This window comes from Adelges cooleyi, unplaced genomic scaffold (assembly GCF_023614345.1).
Source record: "Adelges cooleyi isolate 19-005CV unplaced genomic scaffold, UGA_ACOO_1.1 ACOO_flye_CR_arks_rails_tigmint_CR_PRNA_651, whole genome shotgun sequence".
NCBI classification, from domain to species: Eukaryota; Metazoa; Arthropoda; class Insecta; order Hemiptera; family Adelgidae; genus Adelges; species Adelges cooleyi.
Window position 1 is genome coordinate 3,936,414 of NW_026096352.1, and position 19,567 is coordinate 3,955,980.

At 29.1% G+C, this 19,567-nt stretch overlaps 3 protein-coding genes across 10 annotated transcripts; 1 reads left to right on the top strand and 2 right to left on the bottom strand.

Moving 5' to 3' along the window:
- Nucleotides 1-832: 832 nt before the first annotated feature.
- LOC126844307 (probable nucleoporin Nup54) lies at nt 833-5,299 on the bottom strand. The gene is made up of 10 exons (XM_050582417.1): nt 5,066-5,299; nt 4,124-4,375; nt 3,939-4,034; nt 3,692-3,856; nt 3,478-3,631; nt 2,677-2,819; nt 2,374-2,529; nt 1,939-2,315; nt 1,738-1,848; nt 833-1,226 (listed from the first exon to the last, which is right to left on the bottom strand). The coding sequence occupies exons 1-10, from the start codon at nt 5,145-5,147 to the stop codon at nt 1,122-1,124; spliced, it is 1,641 nt and encodes a 546-aa protein (XP_050438374.1). The 5' UTR covers nt 5,148-5,299; the 3' UTR covers nt 833-1,121.
- A 470-nt stretch (nt 5,300-5,769) lies between these two features.
- On the top strand, nt 5,770-7,957 carry LOC126844396 (bifunctional coenzyme A synthase-like). Its single transcript, XM_050582557.1, has 6 exons — nt 5,770-6,444; nt 6,542-6,690; nt 6,753-6,962; nt 7,042-7,296; nt 7,358-7,534; nt 7,612-7,957. Exons 1-6 carry the CDS (start codon nt 5,886-5,888, stop codon nt 7,801-7,803), a joined length of 1,542 nt encoding a protein of 513 aa, XP_050438514.1. The 5' UTR covers nt 5,770-5,885; the 3' UTR covers nt 7,804-7,957.
- Nucleotides 7,958-9,956: 1,999 nt separating this feature from the next.
- LOC126844472 (kinesin heavy chain) lies at nt 9,957-18,347 on the bottom strand. Of its 8 annotated transcripts, none has more exons than XM_050582694.1 (21): nt 17,935-18,107; nt 17,628-17,842; nt 17,327-17,512; nt 14,946-15,033; nt 14,215-14,442; nt 13,995-14,138; nt 13,799-13,923; nt 13,467-13,720; nt 13,223-13,360; nt 13,039-13,136; nt 12,765-12,952; nt 12,479-12,685; nt 12,266-12,412; nt 12,039-12,185; nt 11,796-11,964; nt 11,544-11,662; nt 11,189-11,467; nt 10,903-11,112; nt 10,705-10,840; nt 10,550-10,642; nt 9,957-10,486 (listed from the first exon to the last, which is right to left on the bottom strand). In XM_050582694.1, exons 3-21 carry the CDS (start codon nt 17,471-17,473, stop codon nt 10,467-10,469), a joined length of 2,937 nt encoding a protein of 978 aa, XP_050438651.1. In that variant the 5' UTR covers nt 17,474-17,512; nt 17,628-17,842; nt 17,935-18,107; the 3' UTR covers nt 9,957-10,466. The 8 variants fall into 8 exon arrangements, with proteins under 8 accessions (XP_050438651.1, XP_050438649.1, XP_050438653.1 ...); XM_050582692.1 differs by having other exon boundaries at nt 17,905-18,107; XM_050582696.1 differs by having other exon boundaries at nt 17,595-17,842; nt 17,905-18,107.
- Between the last annotated feature and the right edge of the window lie 1,220 nt (nt 18,348-19,567).

Here is a 19,567-nt window from a genome sequence, read left to right on the forward strand (position 1 = left end):
TTATTTTACAAGACAAAAATAAAATTTCATGAAATGTTCACATTATATAGTATATTTATAAACTAATTAAAAAAATTATAAGACGATCTAGTATGTTCAATCTATTAGAACGATAATAAATCCCTCGTCCCCGACAGTTCTAGTGCCACAGCGTCAAACGTCATTAAAATGATAATTTAACAGGTCAAATATTATCTATTCGTCATTATAAATAACAATCTAAATTCAAGGTTATCTACATTTTAAACACATAATATACAGAATAGTCAACATAATATGAAATTCATGATATTATATAAGTTATTTATCATTAAATATTTTTCTGTAATCACGATTTATGATTTCTTAAAAATTAAAATATTAAATAATAAGATGAACAAATACTATAAATTATACTAATTTATAGTAATTTACTAAGTATAACATTAAAATGTAGTAAATTTATATTATAGTCTTAAGTCCATGGAAATAATTATTTGACATAATATATTGATGTATTTAAGTATATTAAATGGTATCAATTTTTTTTTCTGTTTTTAAATATTTGTTTGTTTTGTTTAATTATACAGTAATGCAGCATGTTGTGTCATAACTTTAAACTTAATAGAAACATTTTAAACACCCGAAGAATTTCTTTTATCTTATTCTTTGTTTCACAATGTAAGAAAATGTGTTCGGTATAGTTTTATTGTTTGTCAATATCCACATACCCTTCCATTATGGTAAGTGAGATAGGCTTCACTTTGATTTAAGCACAAACATGACCACTTCTTTCAAATCAAACTAGTCTAGGTTCATCAGATAAGTTTTCCTAGCCGGATAGACTCAGAAATTACTGTATTAATTTTTTATTGCTCCATAAAATTTAGCCACATTGAAAATAATTATATTACAAAACTTTAATTCAAAGCCTTGGGTTTCATGGACTAAATTCACCTCAGTAGATAATAAAGGGCTCAATGTAGGAGGGGTAGAGAGGAAAGCCTATCTATAATTTACTGTTATATTACTTACCTAATTACAATAATTTTCTATTTAAAATAAATAGTATAAATATTAAATACAAACAATGGCTTTGATTTTATTTACATTAAATTGAACTTGTTTGATTATATTATAATTTATTTTACATTACTTAATGTTTCTTTCATCAGTTTTATTGAATTAATATCTTCTGTGACAACCGTTTGCATTTCTGTTATCATTCTCTGTTGTAATTCCAAAAACTAAAAAATAATTAATTCATTATTGAGCAAAGTTATAGAAATATGTAAGAGGTATTGACAACGCTCAGCTGCTGGAAGACTGTGTCATAAGTGGTAGGTAAGGACTAGAACTCTTATTGGGACGTGTATATATTATATAAATTCAATGCAATATGGGCATTCCTTATTATAAATCTTATAGGTAATCAAAAACAAATTAATTAATTAAATTTTTGTAAGATAAAAATCTTGATCACAATAAAAAAAGTATTAAGTAATTTTATAAAAGAAATAACTATTCTATTTGAGTATTGTGTATACAATTCATATAAAGTTCACTAAATTTATATCCCAACTTGCAAAGTACAAAAATCCCATTTAAACATTGGTAACAAGTTATTCTCAAACGTGAAAAAAATGTTTTTTTCAATAAAGCTTTTTACAATAAATCAAGAACAAAAGAATCTTTACAACAAAACCCACACAATAGTTATTATATAATAATATTATTATTATTGATCTTTAAACTTACATTTTTAATTTCTTCAGCTACTTGTGGTATGTAACCAGTATTATTTTTTGAATCTTCTGATAGTTCTGAGTTCTTCAATCGAACAAGAGTGGCTATCTCAGTCAGTTTTCCCTACAAAATGATAACTGCAATTAGATACTGAACACTTTCTAATTTTAATAATGGTTTATAATTATTTAATTTAATAAATAAAGCTCGCACTTGGAATCTTAATGGCGAATTAATATCATTATATAAAACTTCTAATTGGTTTTTAATGGTTTCTTCTTCTGGTCTGAGAGCCATGCCAGCATTTAGTATCACCATTTGTCCAACCAATACTTTGACAATTCTATGTGTTAATTGGTCCATTTTATCCATATATTGATCAAGCTTTGATTCCACTCGTGTCTTCTTCCTAGCTAGTTCGCTCAGTCGATCAGAGATACTATTAAGTGCCAATTTATGTACATTCACTTGTTCACTATGACATTTATACTTCCAACATAGTTCTGAAAATCCCACAATTGGTACAGGGATAAACACTGCGGGATTTGGGTTGTCAGCTTGGGCTTGTTTCCATACTCTTAAATCAATACCTATATGATAAATAAAAAATAATTACTAAAAATTTATAGCTAAAATAGCTAAACAAACCAGCAGGAGGATGTTCATAATAATCCCGTAAATTCTCTTCAGTAAACCCTGCATATGGAAATACATTTTCTACGCCCATAGTCGTTAATTGTTGCTTAGGTGATGGTTGCATTAAGTAGTTCACTAGATCGTTATTTGTAATCCTTTTTGTATGACCTATATTACATATTATTATTACATTACAAATAGTATACATTTTGATGCAACTACCCTAATAGAATTGGTTTATTATTAAATCACATTATTATAATATCTCATATATATTGTAAATTGTTAATAGCAAAAAAATTGAATAAAAAGTACCATTTTCTAGTTTCTCTTCGACGTATATCAATGCCATAGATTTTGTCTCGGTATACCATTTTAAAGTGTCTAAATGTACACTTAAATTTGGTTTACTTCCAAAAATAGCAAATAAATTTGATGTAAGTTGCACTTCTTGTTTTCTAATAATAAACAGTAAATTAATTATTTTAGTTTTTTTTATTAAAAACAATAATATATATAATAAATAGGGTGGTCAAAATGTTAAATGGTGCTTTAATAAAAAAAAAAAACTCTAAATAAAACTTTAAAGCCCCTAATTTTTTTTTATAAATGTTTAATTATTAAGATACATGTTTAAAACATATAACAATGCTTTTTAGAATAATTGATTTTATTCGTTGAAAATTAATCTTGCAGTCATTTTCTATTTTAAAAATTACATTTTAATTCCATTAATATTATTACTCCAATGTGTAGGATTACCTAATCAGCTTTTCCCAGAGAAAACAATTAACATCTAATTAAAAATGCCCAATGTAGTTAACACCCATTAAAAACTGGTCCAAAACTTTTAAAATATTTTTATCAGATGGGCGATTTTAAAACCAAACATTTTTTTTTAATATTAACGCAACCATTTGATTGATTATATTTTATTCAAAGGGGGCAGATTTAAACCTTAATCATAGTGTTATTTTTTTTTTTTTTAGTTGCAATTATAGTATTTAGCATATGAGGAAAAAATTGTTCTATAAACCCCTCACAAAAATAAAAATTGCCAAAGACCATGGAAATTGTAACGATGGCATTGCCTAATAATATTTATAAACAAAGTACCTTATGTCATCCATTTTTTTATTTATTATAATAGTTACAAGAGCATCTCGGCTTGACGATGTTGGTTTCACACTGTAAGTAATTGCTTTAAAACGACAAAGTGGATTTTGAGGAGTATACTCAACAGGTGGAGTATTATTTAGTGCATAATAACCTGAAACAAAATAGTATATTATATATCTTCAAAAATATTTATGTATTTTAGTATAATTACCTTTTCCTGTACCCCAACAAGCTTGTAACAAATTAAGCTTACAAATAATTTGATCTCTTTCATCACCAAATAATTTACAATTTACAATAGAATTTATTACTATATCATTAGTGTTTGAAGTTGGTTGCTGTTGCTGGTGCTGATGCAACAGTTGATTACTAATCCCTGACATAAAAAAAAACATTTATTAATAATAATTACATTATTTATATCACATGTAGTTAGTAAATAAGAAAAATAATTATACCTTGAGTAGATGCAGATGGTTGACCAAGTGCAAATGATGTAGTAGTACCGAAAGGTTTTGCTCCAAATGATGCCCCGAATCCTCCGAAAGAAGGGGCTGTAGAAAATAGATATAATAAAGCACAATAATCATACTGCAAAAATTATACTATTCTGCAGTAACAGATTCATTATAATTATTCTTACCAATCGATGCAACTGGTTGGGATTGTCCTAGACCTGAAAAGATTGACTGAGATTGAGTGGCTGGCACAGTGGATGAACCAAATCCTCCAAATGCTGGTGTTGTATTTGTACTGGATCCAAATCCAAAAGATGGTGTAGCACTAGTAGTTACTGTTCCAAACCCAAAAGAAGGTGTAGAAGTAGGACCTGCTGATGTAGGTGCACCGAATCCAAATGAAGGAGCAGCAGTAGATGTTGTTGTACCTCCAAAGCCTATATAAAACATTTAAAGAAATATGTTTTTATAAATTCATAACATGGAATAACAACTATGTATTTACTGAAACTTAAAAAGTAGTTAATTTGATATAATATCAAAAACAAAAATATTTCTGTCAAAGTAGAGTTGAGCAATAATTTTTGGTCTATCATCTTTTCCATTAATAATGTTATTGGAGGGGGGGGAGAACTGTTTTTCTCACTGCTTCCACATACTTGATTATAGGTAAAAAATATAGGAAATATGCCTGGCTTAGATCTGTTATTAACCTTATAATAATGAATTAAATAAAAATAAAGAATTTTATGGCATAAATTTACTCTACCAGACACTCTTTTTTCCATATTTAAGTGTTTTTTTACAAATATCAAGTCAGAATTAGGCAAACTCTTCTAGTTAAAAAGTTATAGATACTTAAACATTAAAGTTTTCCTCATATAATAGGTTGACGATGGGTGCGGTGAGTGCCAACAACGCCGTGAAGCAGTAACTTTTAAACTAGAGGAGTCCCCCAATTTCTGACTTCAAGTTCGTAACCAGCGTAAAAAAAACACTATGATATGGCAATAAAAGGGTGTCTAGTGAAGTAAATTTGCAAAATAAAATAAAATGGGCCCTGAAGATTTAGTTTTCCCAGGGCCCGGCAAAGCTGAATACGACCCTGCATATAACACATATTTTACCAAATGGACTGGACGTAGTTTGAGTATTCATTCCAAATCCAAAGCTGGTTGATGCTGGTGCATTGAAACCAAAACCAGTCATTGTCAATTCGTTTGATTTTTTATTCAAGTCTTAAATAAATATAAAAATTAAAAAACATTCGTTATTTGAACATGAGCACGAGTAGCCAGTAGGTATTAAGCTTGCAATCCAAGCTGCTTTATGCTTATGGTTTTGTATTGTGATAACGAATTTCTGTTATAAAATGTAACCGCCGTAGCTGTCGGTCCTAGTATTATCTATTCTGTGGTATTCTATGTAATCTCTTTTCCATGGTGGTATTATAATAATGATCATAATATAAGATAAGAATGAAGAGTTTACTATTTATACCAATAGATGCCGGTATGACAATTAAGTACGATAACAAAAGCACCTCAGTCCTCACTGAAATATATTTTTCTTACTCACTACCCAGTTACCCTTACAAATTTCAAAAATTGAAAATATAATTAGGAATATTTGAGTTGTGAGTTGCGACTTGTGACATCGTCATGTGGCTATATCTGTAACTCAATAAAAAACATACGCCGTCGAGTACCCTGTTTATCTATAGCCGTGGCTTAGGCTATCCTATAAGCACTTTGGAAACCCCCGGTTAATGTTATCAGCATTATTGCTTACAGCTGCACTCAGCCGACCTTCCGTGATTATTGTTTAATTACAATAAATAATAATTCAATATTATACAACAAAAAAATAAATGTCTATCATGTTTACACTTTTAGATTTACAATAAATAATACTAATTAAATATAAATTTGTTGAATATTATTACTTATGGCTAAGACTGGATTATTAATATGTTCAAATCCTCTTCGTTTGCTTCGATTATTTCCACAAATTCAGCGGGATATTCAAAACACTTTGTATGTGCATTTTTTTCTCAGTCCCATACAAGATAAAAAGAATATTCGAAATAAGTTCATGTTAGTAAACGCATATGAAAATTTGAATCCACTGAATATCGATGTACGAGTACTTTTATGTGGTCTCAAAGGTACAGTTAAATATGGGATTGCTACTAAACGACCCGTTGATATTATTTACTATGAGAAACATATTCAGTCCGAACAAATAGCAACTTTGGTATCATTATTAAACAACAAAGCTCCTGACTATAAAACGGTACCTGTACAAACTGCTGAGGATAATGATTTTTTTGAAACTGAAACGAGTAACGCGTATGATAAATTAGATAGTAATTTATATGAAAACGTGGTTTTGGGTGGAACATTTGATAGACTACACAAAGGTCATAAAATACTGTTAAGTACAGCAGCCCTAAAATGTACAAAAAAGTTAACAGTTGGTGTTACTGATACTTCGATGCTAAAGTGTAAGTTGACAAATATAATTGAAACTTAACACTTACTATAACTATAAAAACACATACTAATTGGTTTAAACTATAAATTTAATAATGTGTTTTATAGCTAAAAAGCTTTGGGAGTTAATTGAGCCGTGTGAGATTAGAATAAAAAATGTCAAAGGATTTTTGAAAGACATTGACCCGACATTGGAGTATGATGTTCTTCCGATTTATGATATTTATGGTCCTACAATTCATGATTCTACATTTCAGGTTATAAGTTAATTCATTTTTATTTAAAAAAATTTGGTTTTAATAATTTATTGTCAATTTAGATGATTGTTGTAAGTGAAGAAACAACTAAAGGTGGTGAAATGATTAATGAAAACAGAATTAATGTTGGATTAAAACCTCTTGATATAATACCTGTACCATTATTAAAGGAAAATAAAACTTTAATTGATTGCTGTGAAGAAGAAGAAAATAAAATAAGTTCGAGTAATTATCGTATGAGAATGCTGGGTACACTTATCAAACCGCCCCAAGTATTTTATTTTTGAAATTATTTAATAAATCACTATAGTATTTCACTAATTTAGACTATTGTGTTGAAATATTATTTAGCCAAAAAATGATTTAGAACCACATCCTTACATTATTGGATTAACTGGTGGAATTGCAAGCGGAAAATCGTCCATTGCAAATTTGTTGAAAGAGAAAGGAGCTTTTATTATTAATGCTGATTCTCAAGCTCATGGACTGTATGATATAAATCAACCTGCCTATCAACCAATCATAGAGACATTTGGTGTGGAAATATTGACTGCTAATAAAGAAGTAGACAGAAAAAAATTAGGTTCCATAGTTTTTAGTAACAAAGTAAATATAAAATGTACAAATATTTGTTGTTACCAGTACAATAGTATTCTGACTTTTTCAGGACCAACTGAATAAATTAAACAATATAATGTGGCCACTTATCCTAGAAAGGATAAAAAATGTTATTCGATCAACCAAGAACTATGACATATTTGTTTTAGAAGCTGCAGTTCTTTTAACTGCTAACTGGCAAAATAGTTGTCATGAAGTATGGGTAACAATAGTACCACCTACTGAAGTAAGTCATGTTTAATAAAATAACTTTCATACAAAATAATAATATTTGTACTAAGTAAAAAAATATATTTTATTTAGGCCATTGTTAGATTACAAAACCGCAACAACCTAAGTGAAGAAGAAGCCCTTAAGCGAATTAATTCTCAGCCATCAAATAGCGAGTATTTAGAAAGTGCTAATATTTTATTTTCCACATTATGGAGCTATAAATGTACTCAAATTCAATTAAATAAAGCGTGGAATGACCTTATATCTAGAATATCAAAATAAACATTCACAAGCCGCACGTTTTTTAATTTGGTTTAATAGTTATAATGGTTATGGTTTATGTGTTGTTTTAAGTATAAATTGTTATATTTTCATATTATATAATTTTTAATTATTAAATAATTATAATAATTGGTGTAAACGGTATTATATTTTGTTGTCATAATTAAATATAAAATATTTATTTAAAAAAATATATTATGTGTAAAAACTATAATCTTTTATGTAAAAATTTTTTCATTTTGTTGTATGTCTAGCAGTTAACCAGTATTTATAGTAGCAACCGTATAAAATACTTAATTGACAAATAAAATAGTGTGTTATTTACAATTTCATAACATATCAAATAATATTGATCACGAATAGTCCACTAACATGTGTCTAAGATTCTAAATTCATATTGGTGAAGTTAACTTGCCTATGATTAATGTTATGCACTAAATTATTTAATTTGGATATAAATCAAAGCCAAAAAAATCTTCATTTGTAACATTCTTACTTATTTACGTTATAAACAAGTAAGAACAGACGGCTGTCTTAATTATTGAGCTTTTTGTATCTTGGTTATTTGCCTAATTCAGATCACTGCAACAATGTAATACAATTTTTCTCTCAATCCATAAAGTTAAGTGTTTAAACTAAATTAATTCTTTTAATATTTAAAAAAATTAGTTTCACTCCAATACATAAATGTCAAACACATTTTTTGACATAAAATATGGTTTTGGCCAACTCGCAAATAGTTTGCTTTCCAAAGTTTTGTTGGTATATTATATTGTATACATTACATATGCAATGTAATGTTGCATAATACCTACCTGTATTACATTGTTGTGGCACACATTGCCAAATTTATTTTTATTCTTTAAAACTATTGTAATTCTTGAAAATGTTTACAATATAATTTATAGTAATAATTTTACTTTAAATATCCTGTATCCACATTTCTTCTTAAATTCTTACAACTAAAATCCATTTTAACCTTGCTACTGGCCAATAACTTATTGGTTATTTAATAGTTTTCAAAAAACATGGGGTTTAAAACGTTAGCAGACCAAAATATGCCTACATTATTTGTTATAATCACTTAAAATAATAATTTAAATTAATAGTTGTATATTCTGGTAGTTATTATCAGTTTGACTTAACTATATAAAATATTATTCCTAGAAAAATGCTCTTATATCAAAATATAATATCTTAAAATATTTGTCTTCTGTATAGTAAAATTGTATGTGCTAAAATGTATTCTCCAATGCGACGGCTTCAATTTTATAACCATACCATGACGCTTACAAATCATGGGCGTATAAGGGGAATTCAACCAACTTATATAGGTAGCTATAATTTACATTGGGATTATAATTTGTGCATTTTATCATCGATTTTATAATAATATATATGTAGATAACTGATAAGCGGTGCTCACATAAAAAAACCGAAATCGATTTACTCAGGGAGCAGAGGTACGTAGCACAGCTTATCTGTATATTTTTTAATCAATGAGTTTATATAGTTATTTAAGTATAACTCAGCGTTCATATTGCTTAAATACTTAATAGTTATTCCAATTGTAAAAAATTACCTCTTCTCTTTCATATCATGTAATATGAGTCATATTAGCCTTATTTCCTTGAATCTTGTTCAAATCGTATGGACTGCCGCAGTGAAGAAAGTCGTAACTTGATTTTTACATTTTTGATGAGAGCAAACCCAAAATTTTAATTTTAATTATTTATTCTTATTTTTTATACAAGTTTCCCATACACCCAGACATGATTTCTACAAAATTTTTTTCGTCGAGGAATAGAGAGGGTAGGTTTATTTTAGAGAGTACAGTAAAATAGACCTATCCAATAGAAAATAATAAATTCGTTTTTTTTATCATCTCCAAATTTAAAAAATCAAATTATGCCTTTCTTTGAGACGACAGTCAATATTAATTATACACGAAACAAAACAAAACATAGTAAATATTTCCTAATGGATATGGATACTGTTGGTTTTAAAAAAAGGTTTATCGGAGATTTTACTTCAACTATACTATAACTTATTTATTATTTAACAGCGTTTTTTTTGTTGAAAAAATAGGAAAAATATGTTTAATAAATAAATAAGACATAGTTTCACAACTGTCTAAATAATAATACATACAGTTTTTAATTAAATAAATTAAATTAATAGAAGTTAATTTAAAAAAAAAAAATGTATAACAAAAATACCATAATTTTTTTTTTTTGCTAAAATGTTCATAAATAAAGCCAAATGTGTGGATGGGTTGGGAGGTTTGTAGATTCGGGCAGTTAAATACATAATTAAAATATATAAATAAATCAAATAGTTATGATTTTTTTTTATGCAAGTACAGACGAGGTGATAGCAAATAGACACCACAGCACCATTAGACGTATTCAGAAGCCACACTATCAACACTTTCAACCGAGACAAATGCAGTGGGAAAATGATGACTAGTAGCATATAGATTTTTACTTATAAACGTATGAAAAAAATCGCAAGTGCAAAATAATTAATAGACTAAAAATAATGTAGCAAAAATTATGTCTGTAAATAATATAAATTCAATTTGTATCAAATACTTCCACCACGCAGTAAAACGATGCTTTTTGGCAAGAGTATGTAAGTATAATGTAGAGTAAAAAAACACTTCAACTAGTCTCTGTTAATTCTGAAATTATAAATGAAACAAATTTTAAAATAATTATCATGTTATTTCAGGCGTATATACTACCAGGTATAACTGCTGCTTTTCGTTTTTTAAGTTCGTCTTCACTTATTCGATTACTTGCAATAATATTATGTTGACCAGCTCTTATGGGTTTAGCTGAAATAATTAAAAAATTAATAAATAAAAAGTTTTATCACATAGATTTTTTCTCTAGTTACCTATTTGGGGAATAGGACCACGGCGAGCTAAATTTTTTTGTCTGACAGCATCCTTAATTCGATCTACTTCATATTGGTACCTTTTTCTATCACGCATGGCACCTTCTTTAGCATCTTTTAATGCAGCTTCAAGTGCCTAAGTAAGATGAAGATTTTATGATTGTTTCCAATATTATATACATAAATATATAAACTAACCTTCACACGATCCATTGTAGCACGTAATCTCTTCTCTAACTTGGGCAGTTCACACCGTAAGTCAGCATTGTCCCTGACAAGCTGTTTGTGTACCTTGGTCAATTGGTCTAAATTGTTTTCCAGAAAACTGATCTTTTGTCTTTGGGCTAGTGTACCGCCACTGCTTGCTTCATCAGTTTCTTCAGCAGTAGCAGATTTCTTCATACGCGACTTAAACGTGGAAATACAATGTAATATTTTAAATTAGGTATATTAAACTTAAAATAAAAGAAAAATATGAACATACTTGCAGGTCTTGAACGAATATTTTTCGTAAATTATGTAATGTTTGAAGCTCTTTGGTAACAGTGTCTTCCAAGCCTTTCAGATCCTTACGAGCTTGTTCACGACGTTCGTTTGCTAAAACAAATTCTTGCAAACGTTGGCTCTTTTCTTGGTCTTCTTGCAATAGTTTGTTATAATCGGTTTGCAATTGCTGCTGTGCTAATGAGTATTTCTGTACTTGATCTTTAAGTTCAGTAACTATAGTTTGTTTTTCACTAATCTCATCTCTCAATTCAGAAACCTAAATGTCCAAACCAATGTTATGTTAGTGATTACACGTATTGAGAAATTTTGTCACAACAAAAATCAAAATATACTTGTTTATGATGAACATCTCGCAACTGATCCATTTGTTCTTCAAGAGCAGCTCGCATACTGGTTGCTTTTTCCTTTTCTTCTGCTTTTTCTTTAGACGACGAAACAATATGCACTTGTTCTGAAGTATACATCACATATTATTAATAGTATAATTAACTAAATCTTATTTATTATTAATTAATTTTGCAAAATTTGTATTGTATATTATTTTAATTTAATTATTATCAAAATTTATTAAGATTTTTACTTACCTGCTGCTTTTACTTTGGCAAATTCTTCTCTTAATGCATCAATATTTTCTTCTAAAGCTCGTTTCTTATTTTCAGCTTCTTTTAATGACTCTTGCATGGACTTAAGTCGAGCTTCATTTTGAGAAATTTTTAATCTACTCTCAGCAAGTTCTTTCTCATAATCATTAACCTAATTTTTTTTTAATAAAATAAATAAATATATAAAAAGTTATTATTTCACAATAAAATGTTAACAAAATTTACCTTTTTGTTTGTGTCATTTTGACTGGTTTCAAAGAAGCTACAACGCTGAACTAAATTTTTAACTTCAGATTTCATTTTGCTAATATATAGTCTAGCAACAGTAAACTCTTCTTCTAATTTACAATTTCCATCACTAATGGCTTGTTGCTATAAAACATATTTATTCATAACGTAAATTTTTAAGATTTATTTTGAACTGTCAACTAGGATTAAAGATATTTATTTACATTGAGTTCAGCTTCACTGCCAATCGCCATACCAATCTCTGAAATATCTTTAAGAAGATTTGAGAGCATATCAGTAGTACGTTTCTTTTGATGTGCTGACATGTCTTTCAATTGTTGTAATTCAGATGAAGTCGAATTTAGAGAAGACTAAACCAAAAATCCAATAATTCGTTTTTATATTATAACAGTAAAAAATTCTTTCAAGTTATTTACCTCTTTTTGAGATAACTCTTCAACAAGAGTTTCATTTTCTTTGTTTTTCACATCAACTTCTTGACTCTTCTGGTCATAGTTAACAGCGAGCTCTTCAAGAGCTTGTAACACTTCTTTTACTTCTTCTTTAGCACTTTCATTTTCATGAGTAATACGATGCATTTCTTGTTGCAGCTGCTCATAGTCACGCTGCGTTGATGTTAGAAGCTATAAAACAAATATTTAATTAACAAATAATTTATTTGTATAAATATATATATATATATATACATATGTTAAGACTTACTTCTTCTTGTTCCATGATTTGTTCTTTGAGTTTTTCAATATCTTGACTCTGTTGATTGATTTCTTCATCTTTGTCATCCAGTTGTTGGTACAAAGCTTCACGTTCTTCTTCAAGTTTTTGTCGTTCTTCAGTTGACATTGACTCAGTCATAACACCACCTGGTACTGCAGGCACTGGTCCAACTAGTTCTATAAAAAATATAGTGTATAGACAATTTTAGTTGTGTAAACCCTATTTCCTGTCAGAGCCTATCATAGTTGAAATATTATTATACCTTTTTTAATATCAATTTGGACATTAGGAGTTGAAGCCTCCATTGGATCTTGTAAATTAACTTGTTCATCTTCTTTCACAGTTTCTCCACATCTCCAACTACGAAATAAAATGAAAAAATATTTTTTTTAAACAACTAATTGTTGATTATTAAATAAAAGTTTAGTATATTTTTAGTATTCTACCGGTTGAGCTCCGATTGCAACTTTTCACATTTAGCTTTGAAACGAATACATTTTTCTTTTTCTTTCTCATAACGTCTTTTCCATTCTTCTGCTGTTAATTCTTCATTTACAGTGATAACATTTTTAATTGTTTTTGCTCTTTAAATTAAATAAAAATAGTAATTAGTATGAAAAAAATTATATAACCTACACTCTGTGAACTTTGTACTGTATAATTACAGTATATTATAAAATTAAAATATACCTTCGACCAAAATCAAGAGTAGATTTAGTTTCAGACTCATTAAATGATGCAGGTGAACAACAAATAATAATTGTAGTACGTGCATTCCCTCCAAGAGACTCTTGTAATATACGTGTCAATTTGGAATCTCGATATGGTATGTGAGTCTTTTTATCTTCAGCCAGAGCAGATATCACATTTCCTAAAGCCGATAATGACTTGTTGATGTTCTTTGCTTCGTCCAGCACCGTACCTTCAGCACCAGTTTTACTAACCTAATTATTAATTTTGGAACATTTATTAAATTTTTTTTTAAAAACGTGTAAAAATTATAATATGAAAAAGAGGTATACCTTCTCACTACCAGCTAAATCAACAAGATATAGCTTTCCAGATAGTTTCTTTTCATTTTCTAAATTTTCTTGTTTAACATTAATTAAAAATACACTGTGACTTCTTGAGCTGTGTTCATTCATATCTAAGTATAAATGACAAAGTTGTAAGTGCATCAACAAAAAATATTTGAAGAACAATATATTTTATAATTACTTGTTACAGCAATGTGCCTATTAGCTTTGCCTTCTTCAATTACGGCAAATACTTCTTCTGGACTAGAAACAAAACGTTCAGTAGCACCTTTCACAAAAGGAACCCGGTTCTTATCTTCATGAACACTCAAATTTACTTTTGATACTAGAAAAACAAAATATGTATAAATTGTATGTTTTTCTCTTTTAATATATACAAATTTAAATTAATTTATGTTTACCATCTAATAAATCACGAATTTTGTCCATATAAATTTCAAAGTATGATACTTTGATGTGGAATTCTAGGTTTTCTTCCATTGCATAGATATGATTAAAAATATCATTGACGATCCGTGGTATTATGCCTTGTTTGGATGGATCACCAATGACTCCTTCCATCGTATGTGTTTTACCAGAAGATGTTTGACCATAAGCAAATATTGTCCCATTATACCCACAAAGAACATCTATATGAAAATGAATAATATATTAGTGTACTACAATTATAAAAAAACAAAAAAGAGAAGCGTATTTCTGAGCTTATTAAATTTATACTTTATAATACTCATTAATTTAATTTTACATAATATAAATATTTTTTATTAGAAAATAAATTTAATATTGCCCCACATATAAGCAGTATATTAAATTGCAAGCAATAAAAGTCTATAATAATTGGGCTAATGAAATTTAATACGGAATGTTAAAAGAAGAACGAGTAGGAAAGCGCTCACTGTCGTAAGTGTGAAACTCAGTTATGGGTCCTCTCTCTAATTTTGTGCAGGCAACTGTCTATAAGAGAGAGAGAGACCATCCTCTTTTGAGGTCTTAAAACCTACTCCGGAGTCCGGGTCAATAACAGTCATAGGCAATAACAATAATAATATCAAAATATAATGTTGTAATTGACTTTAATGTGATAAATAGTTATTTTTAAAAACAGTTTCATATTTAAAAATTGTAGTCTTACCAGATACAATTGATTTTGCAGCATCGCCATAAACTTTATCTTGAGAAGCGTTTGGTTTAAATACTTTATCAAATAAATAAACTTTACCCTAAAAATAATTTTAATAATATTAGTTTTATAGAACAAATTGATTAATTATAAGTATCTAAGACTAACTACTACTACTAGCGCTTAATGTGTTTATAAGTTTAAATTAATTTTACTAGATGTTTCTCATTTTGTTTTTATAATTTCATCAAAACTAAATCTTTAGGTTTTTACATACCCTAAGTACAAACAGGAGAATTTGGTGCAACAATTTTCTAACAACTGTGAATAAGTGTGTAAGTCGATTTTTGGTCAAAATTGACTAAGTACACTAGGATGTAGTCTGAGCGTCTAGCACACCTTGAATAAATGTCTAACTTGTTGGACCAACAAGAAAACCTTGAGAGAGATGCGAGTTATTGGCTAAGTAGGAATTTATGGCAGCTGGTCAAAGTTTTAAATCGCTCTCCTGTAAAATCACTGAAATTGATTTACACACTTATTCACAGTTGTTACAGAACAGTTGTGGTTTTTTTACATGTTTCTTTTAAATTTGATTTTTTAAGACTAAATTGTAATTATAATATTATATTATATTTATATTACGAGCACCAAGAAATGTACAATAACCTTAACCTAGGAGGTTAAGGTTCACCTCCATGCATTCGCACTTTTAAAAACCCCACTGATAGTCGCGCTGCGGTATTTGCACTGCTTCCATGGGAAAATTTGTTTTTTTTTTCGCCTATTGTGTTGATTAGCTATCAACTAGAGAATAGCGAAAGTAACACCAGGCAGACCATTGCATTCCTCAATATCTCTTCTTTGTTCATTATTAACATTTTTATTTTATACGTGGACGGACAATTTAAAACTCAAAATTTTAGTCGGAAAGTCATCCCCTAAAATAAATTGTGAGGGATTCACATCTATATTCTGATTCTAGATCGATACATCTTAATTCTTATTCTTTGAGTTAGATTGACAGAGTCAGGAAATACCTTTTTCCAATCCCTTTACCTATTGTCTGCCCAAGCCCACACACTTACACTCTATCACAGTAGTTTAAGGGGGCAAACTTAGTACTAGAAATAGCAAGTTAAAGTCCCGCAGCAAAATAGACATTGTTTACCCCTACCTAACACTAAGATGAGATTACTAGAAGAGAAGGCACATTAAAACTTATAATAATGTAATACTATGTACATATGTATATAGGAATGAGCATACTGAGTTCAAGCAATATAATAATACCTATTTTGGATGGTTTCAAACAAAATTGTTTTATTTTAACAATTTCCATTTTGAGGGAGGTCGCGCGGTTTCAAGTGTAACTAGAAAAAAAAGTGTTTTGTTTAACACATTCAACGTCAGTGTATTTTTTAAACACTTCCCGCCTGGCTGATTACACTGAGTTAACACTGAAAACATGTTATACGGACAAAACAGGTAGTAAACCAAAACTAGCTATTTTTAGTTGTTCATACATATTCAATGAAAGACTGAAATTAGTTATTTGCAGTGAACGGCCGATTATTTTAGAAACTATTTAAAAGTATATGATAACTACTCGATAATGACTACCCTTCATCAAATGGCTATTCAATCTGACTTTAATGATGACTACACGCCCTCACCGCCGTTGAACTTGTTAATAAATATAACTATAACTAAATTCATTGTCAGCTCAATACAATCCCAATTCTTTCTCTATAAGTATATATATAATTTAATTAAAGCTCTGATATATTATATAAATACATACAACACCATGTAGGCTTACATAACACGTAGGCATACACAACTAATTTAGGCTTGCAAATATCAGAAGTTAATCTACAAAACATAGTAAAATGCATGTCTATCAAAGGTCTAGAGAAAAACAAATTTAAAATAAAAACTATTTAGCGAAGAATGTAAGAAAGAAGTTTACTTTTTTCCTCTCTCATACAAAGTATATAATTTTTTGTTATATAATTATATATTGTTGTGTTTTATTGACATCATCAAAATATTAAACATTTTTAAAGTTATTATTCATAAAATATACAACAAACTTTTTAATACTCATTAAAAAACATTAGTTAGAAGGTAATAATTATTTGATGTTTTGATGATATAAGACCAAAGCTTTGACAACAAAAGAGACGATTGATTAGCTGATTTTTAGGTTTTGAATGAATGAAGTCGGTAGGGCCAGAATAATTATTTTTAAATTATATTATTCTTGGCCTAAAATAGAGAGAGAACAATTGTCTGATTATTTCCCCCTTTGAATCCATCATTGAAAGAGACAACATATTAACAAAATTAGCCGAGTGATAATTAATTATTATGAAAAAAACAATACTCACTCCGATAGTTATGCAGTTTTCATCGGGTCCTGTAGGGAACTTAACTACAAACTTAGAACCAGCTTTTTCTTCAGAATCGTTCAAAGGACGAAAACGGCAAACGACTTTGATACTGTCTTCAGCAGCAATTTCCCTTTCTGCAGCCATTGTGTGAATCTTTATGTGTTTACAGTTCAGTTATCAAACCTATAATTGTATACATATATATATAGGGCGTACTAACTAGTTATAATTGAAACAATTTTTAATATTTTTTTTTTGTAAATACTAGATTATTGTAAAAGAGGCGGCGCAAAAATACCATGTATGTTAAGTCGCGCGACAAACAGTACACACAACACTGTATCTCTACGAATTTACCAGTGTCCCATACAAAGAAAATTATTTCCGTCAGCAACTAGTACGCATACGGCATAATTATTATTCTCGTTTTCCGTGTGGGCACTATATTACGGACGTCCGAAATATTACTCGCATTTCGGGTGGGTGTAAAATAACAATTGTTTTGCGTATAATCTACATACAATTACGAAAAAAATATTATATTATATTATTAAGATATTAATTAACTAACGTACGAGGATGATAATGATTGTTTTTATGATTACCGATATGGCCAAAGAGCATAGGCCGACGTCGGCGGCGACAGAGTAACAATAATATACTAACTATAGTAACTACCGAATAGACGAATACAAAAAGATAATCTAAAAAAAAAAAAGTAAAAAAACTAGTTATTTCTACGTTATTTTACTATAGTGGCTGATGCACGGCCAACCCGGTTGGTGATTACGACTTACGCGACAACGGATAGCCCCGTTTCGATACGGTCCCCCCGAAGCCCGTCAGTATTCAGTAGCACTTTGTATACCTATGTATATTATGTCGATATAGGCTGCGGAGTGCGGTACACTGTACAGTTGCCGAAAACGTGGGAGGTACCGCCCCGTTGGATTACCCTGTGTGACGGTCGGTGTTGTGAACGGCGTGCCGTCAACATTCAACACGCACAGCAGCCAACAACACTGTAAACGATGACCAGGTATCGGGCACCGGCAACTGGCGAGTGGCGAACCACAGCACCGCCAGACCGAGACGAATAACAAGTCGAGGGAAGGGGACAACGTGGAGGTAGAATTTTGGATTATCGAACGCATTATGTCGTATCCGGACAGTTAACCATTTCCACACAGCAGGCCGAATACCGCTAAATTTCAAATCCAAATGAATGACGCCAGACCACATTTCCTTCGTTCAAATTGTTGAAAATATACCCATTTAATTTTATCAGACTTAACTTTAACTTTGATTAATGTGATGCGACAAAAAACGCGATTTCAAATACATTATACTGTATACACTTCCAGTATTGTAAATTGTAATATGGATTGAAACGCTACACGAAATTAAAAAAATAATATATTATTAGCTCTTTAGTTTTTATGATTTCTGGATCAAGTTTAAATAGTTATTAACGTACAAACCAAAATGTTATTTGATTTGCATGTTAAACATTTGGCCCCTAATTTGTATAATATTGTAAATTTGGAGTACACCGTACAACTTTTAAATTATACGGATTTCCAAAAAAAAAAAAAAAATAGATGCTGCTACTTTAAAGTCTTATAAAAATATAAGTTATAACTTATAACACTAATAAATAGATGTCTTGTAGATATTTGGATTTCATACATTTTAATTTTGTTCAGTTTTGACTTCTTAATAATTTTGTGAATGGATGTTTTTTATTTATATACATTTATATTGTTCATAAATATTTTTTATCTCTTATTTTGGCTATAGGCCATCAATATTGAACTAAGGCTTTCAGCGATCGCTAGGTAGACCAACCCTACTTTGATACGTACATATTGTATCTGAAATGAGTGTCACCTTATTACATCAATCATTAACAAAAAATATTTTCCAGTAAAATATTTTTCAAAAATTAATTAATGACATTTTATAGTTATTCTTTTTTAAAATCAGTTTTGTGAATTTTATTAAATAGCTACCTATGATAGAATGTACAAATATTTACCTTTCTTGGGACTCACTGAAACTCTTTTCTACTTTTGAAATTTGATGTTCTTAGCATTGTTTTTTTATTTAAACAAATAATATATCGCAGATTTAGTTTTTAGTAAAATACTTTTTTCTCAATTTAATAACTAATTTTTCCAGGTTTTAATGTCTGGTCCCTTTTGTGTAGAATTTTTGGTTAATACAACACAATTAATA

What these genes read in the sequence shown, in the direction of transcription:
- LOC126844307 (XM_050582417.1), bottom strand. Translation starts at nt 5,147, where the DNA reads ATGACTGGTTTTGGTTTCAATGCACCAGCATCAACCAGCTTTGGATTT. An exon ending in CCAACCAGTTGCATCGATTG is followed by an intron (nt 4,035 to 4,123) that starts GTAAGAATAATT and finishes TATTTTCTACAG; the next exon opens with CCCCTTCTTTCGGAGGATTC. An exon ending in TTGTTGGGGTACAGGAAAAG is followed by an intron (nt 3,632 to 3,691) that starts GTAATTATACTA and finishes ATTTTGTTTCAG; the next exon opens with GTTATTATGCACTAAATAAT.
- LOC126844396 (XM_050582557.1), top strand. Translation starts at nt 5,886, where the DNA reads ATGGCTAAGACTGGATTATTAATATGTTCAAATCCTCTTCGTTTGCTT. An exon ending in CACTTATCAAACCGCCCCAA is followed by an intron (nt 6,963 to 7,041) that starts GTATTTTATTTT and finishes AATATTATTTAG; the next exon opens with CCAAAAAATGATTTAGAACC. An exon ending in CCATAGTTTTTAGTAACAAA is followed by an intron (nt 7,297 to 7,357) that starts GTAAATATAAAA and finishes TGACTTTTTCAG; the next exon opens with GACCAACTGAATAAATTAAA.
- LOC126844472 (XM_050582700.1), bottom strand. Translation starts at nt 17,473, where the DNA reads ATGGCTGCAGAAAGGGAAATTGCTGCTGAAGACAGTATCAAAGTCGTT. An exon ending in ACTCTTGATTTTGGTCGAAG is followed by an intron (nt 13,361 to 13,466) that starts GTATATTTTAAT and finishes TTTAATTTAAAG; the next exon opens with AGCAAAAACAATTAAAAATG. An exon ending in CTACAATGGATCGTGTGAAG is followed by an intron (nt 10,841 to 10,902) that starts GTTAGTTTATAT and finishes CATCTTACTTAG; the next exon opens with GCACTTGAAGCTGCATTAAA.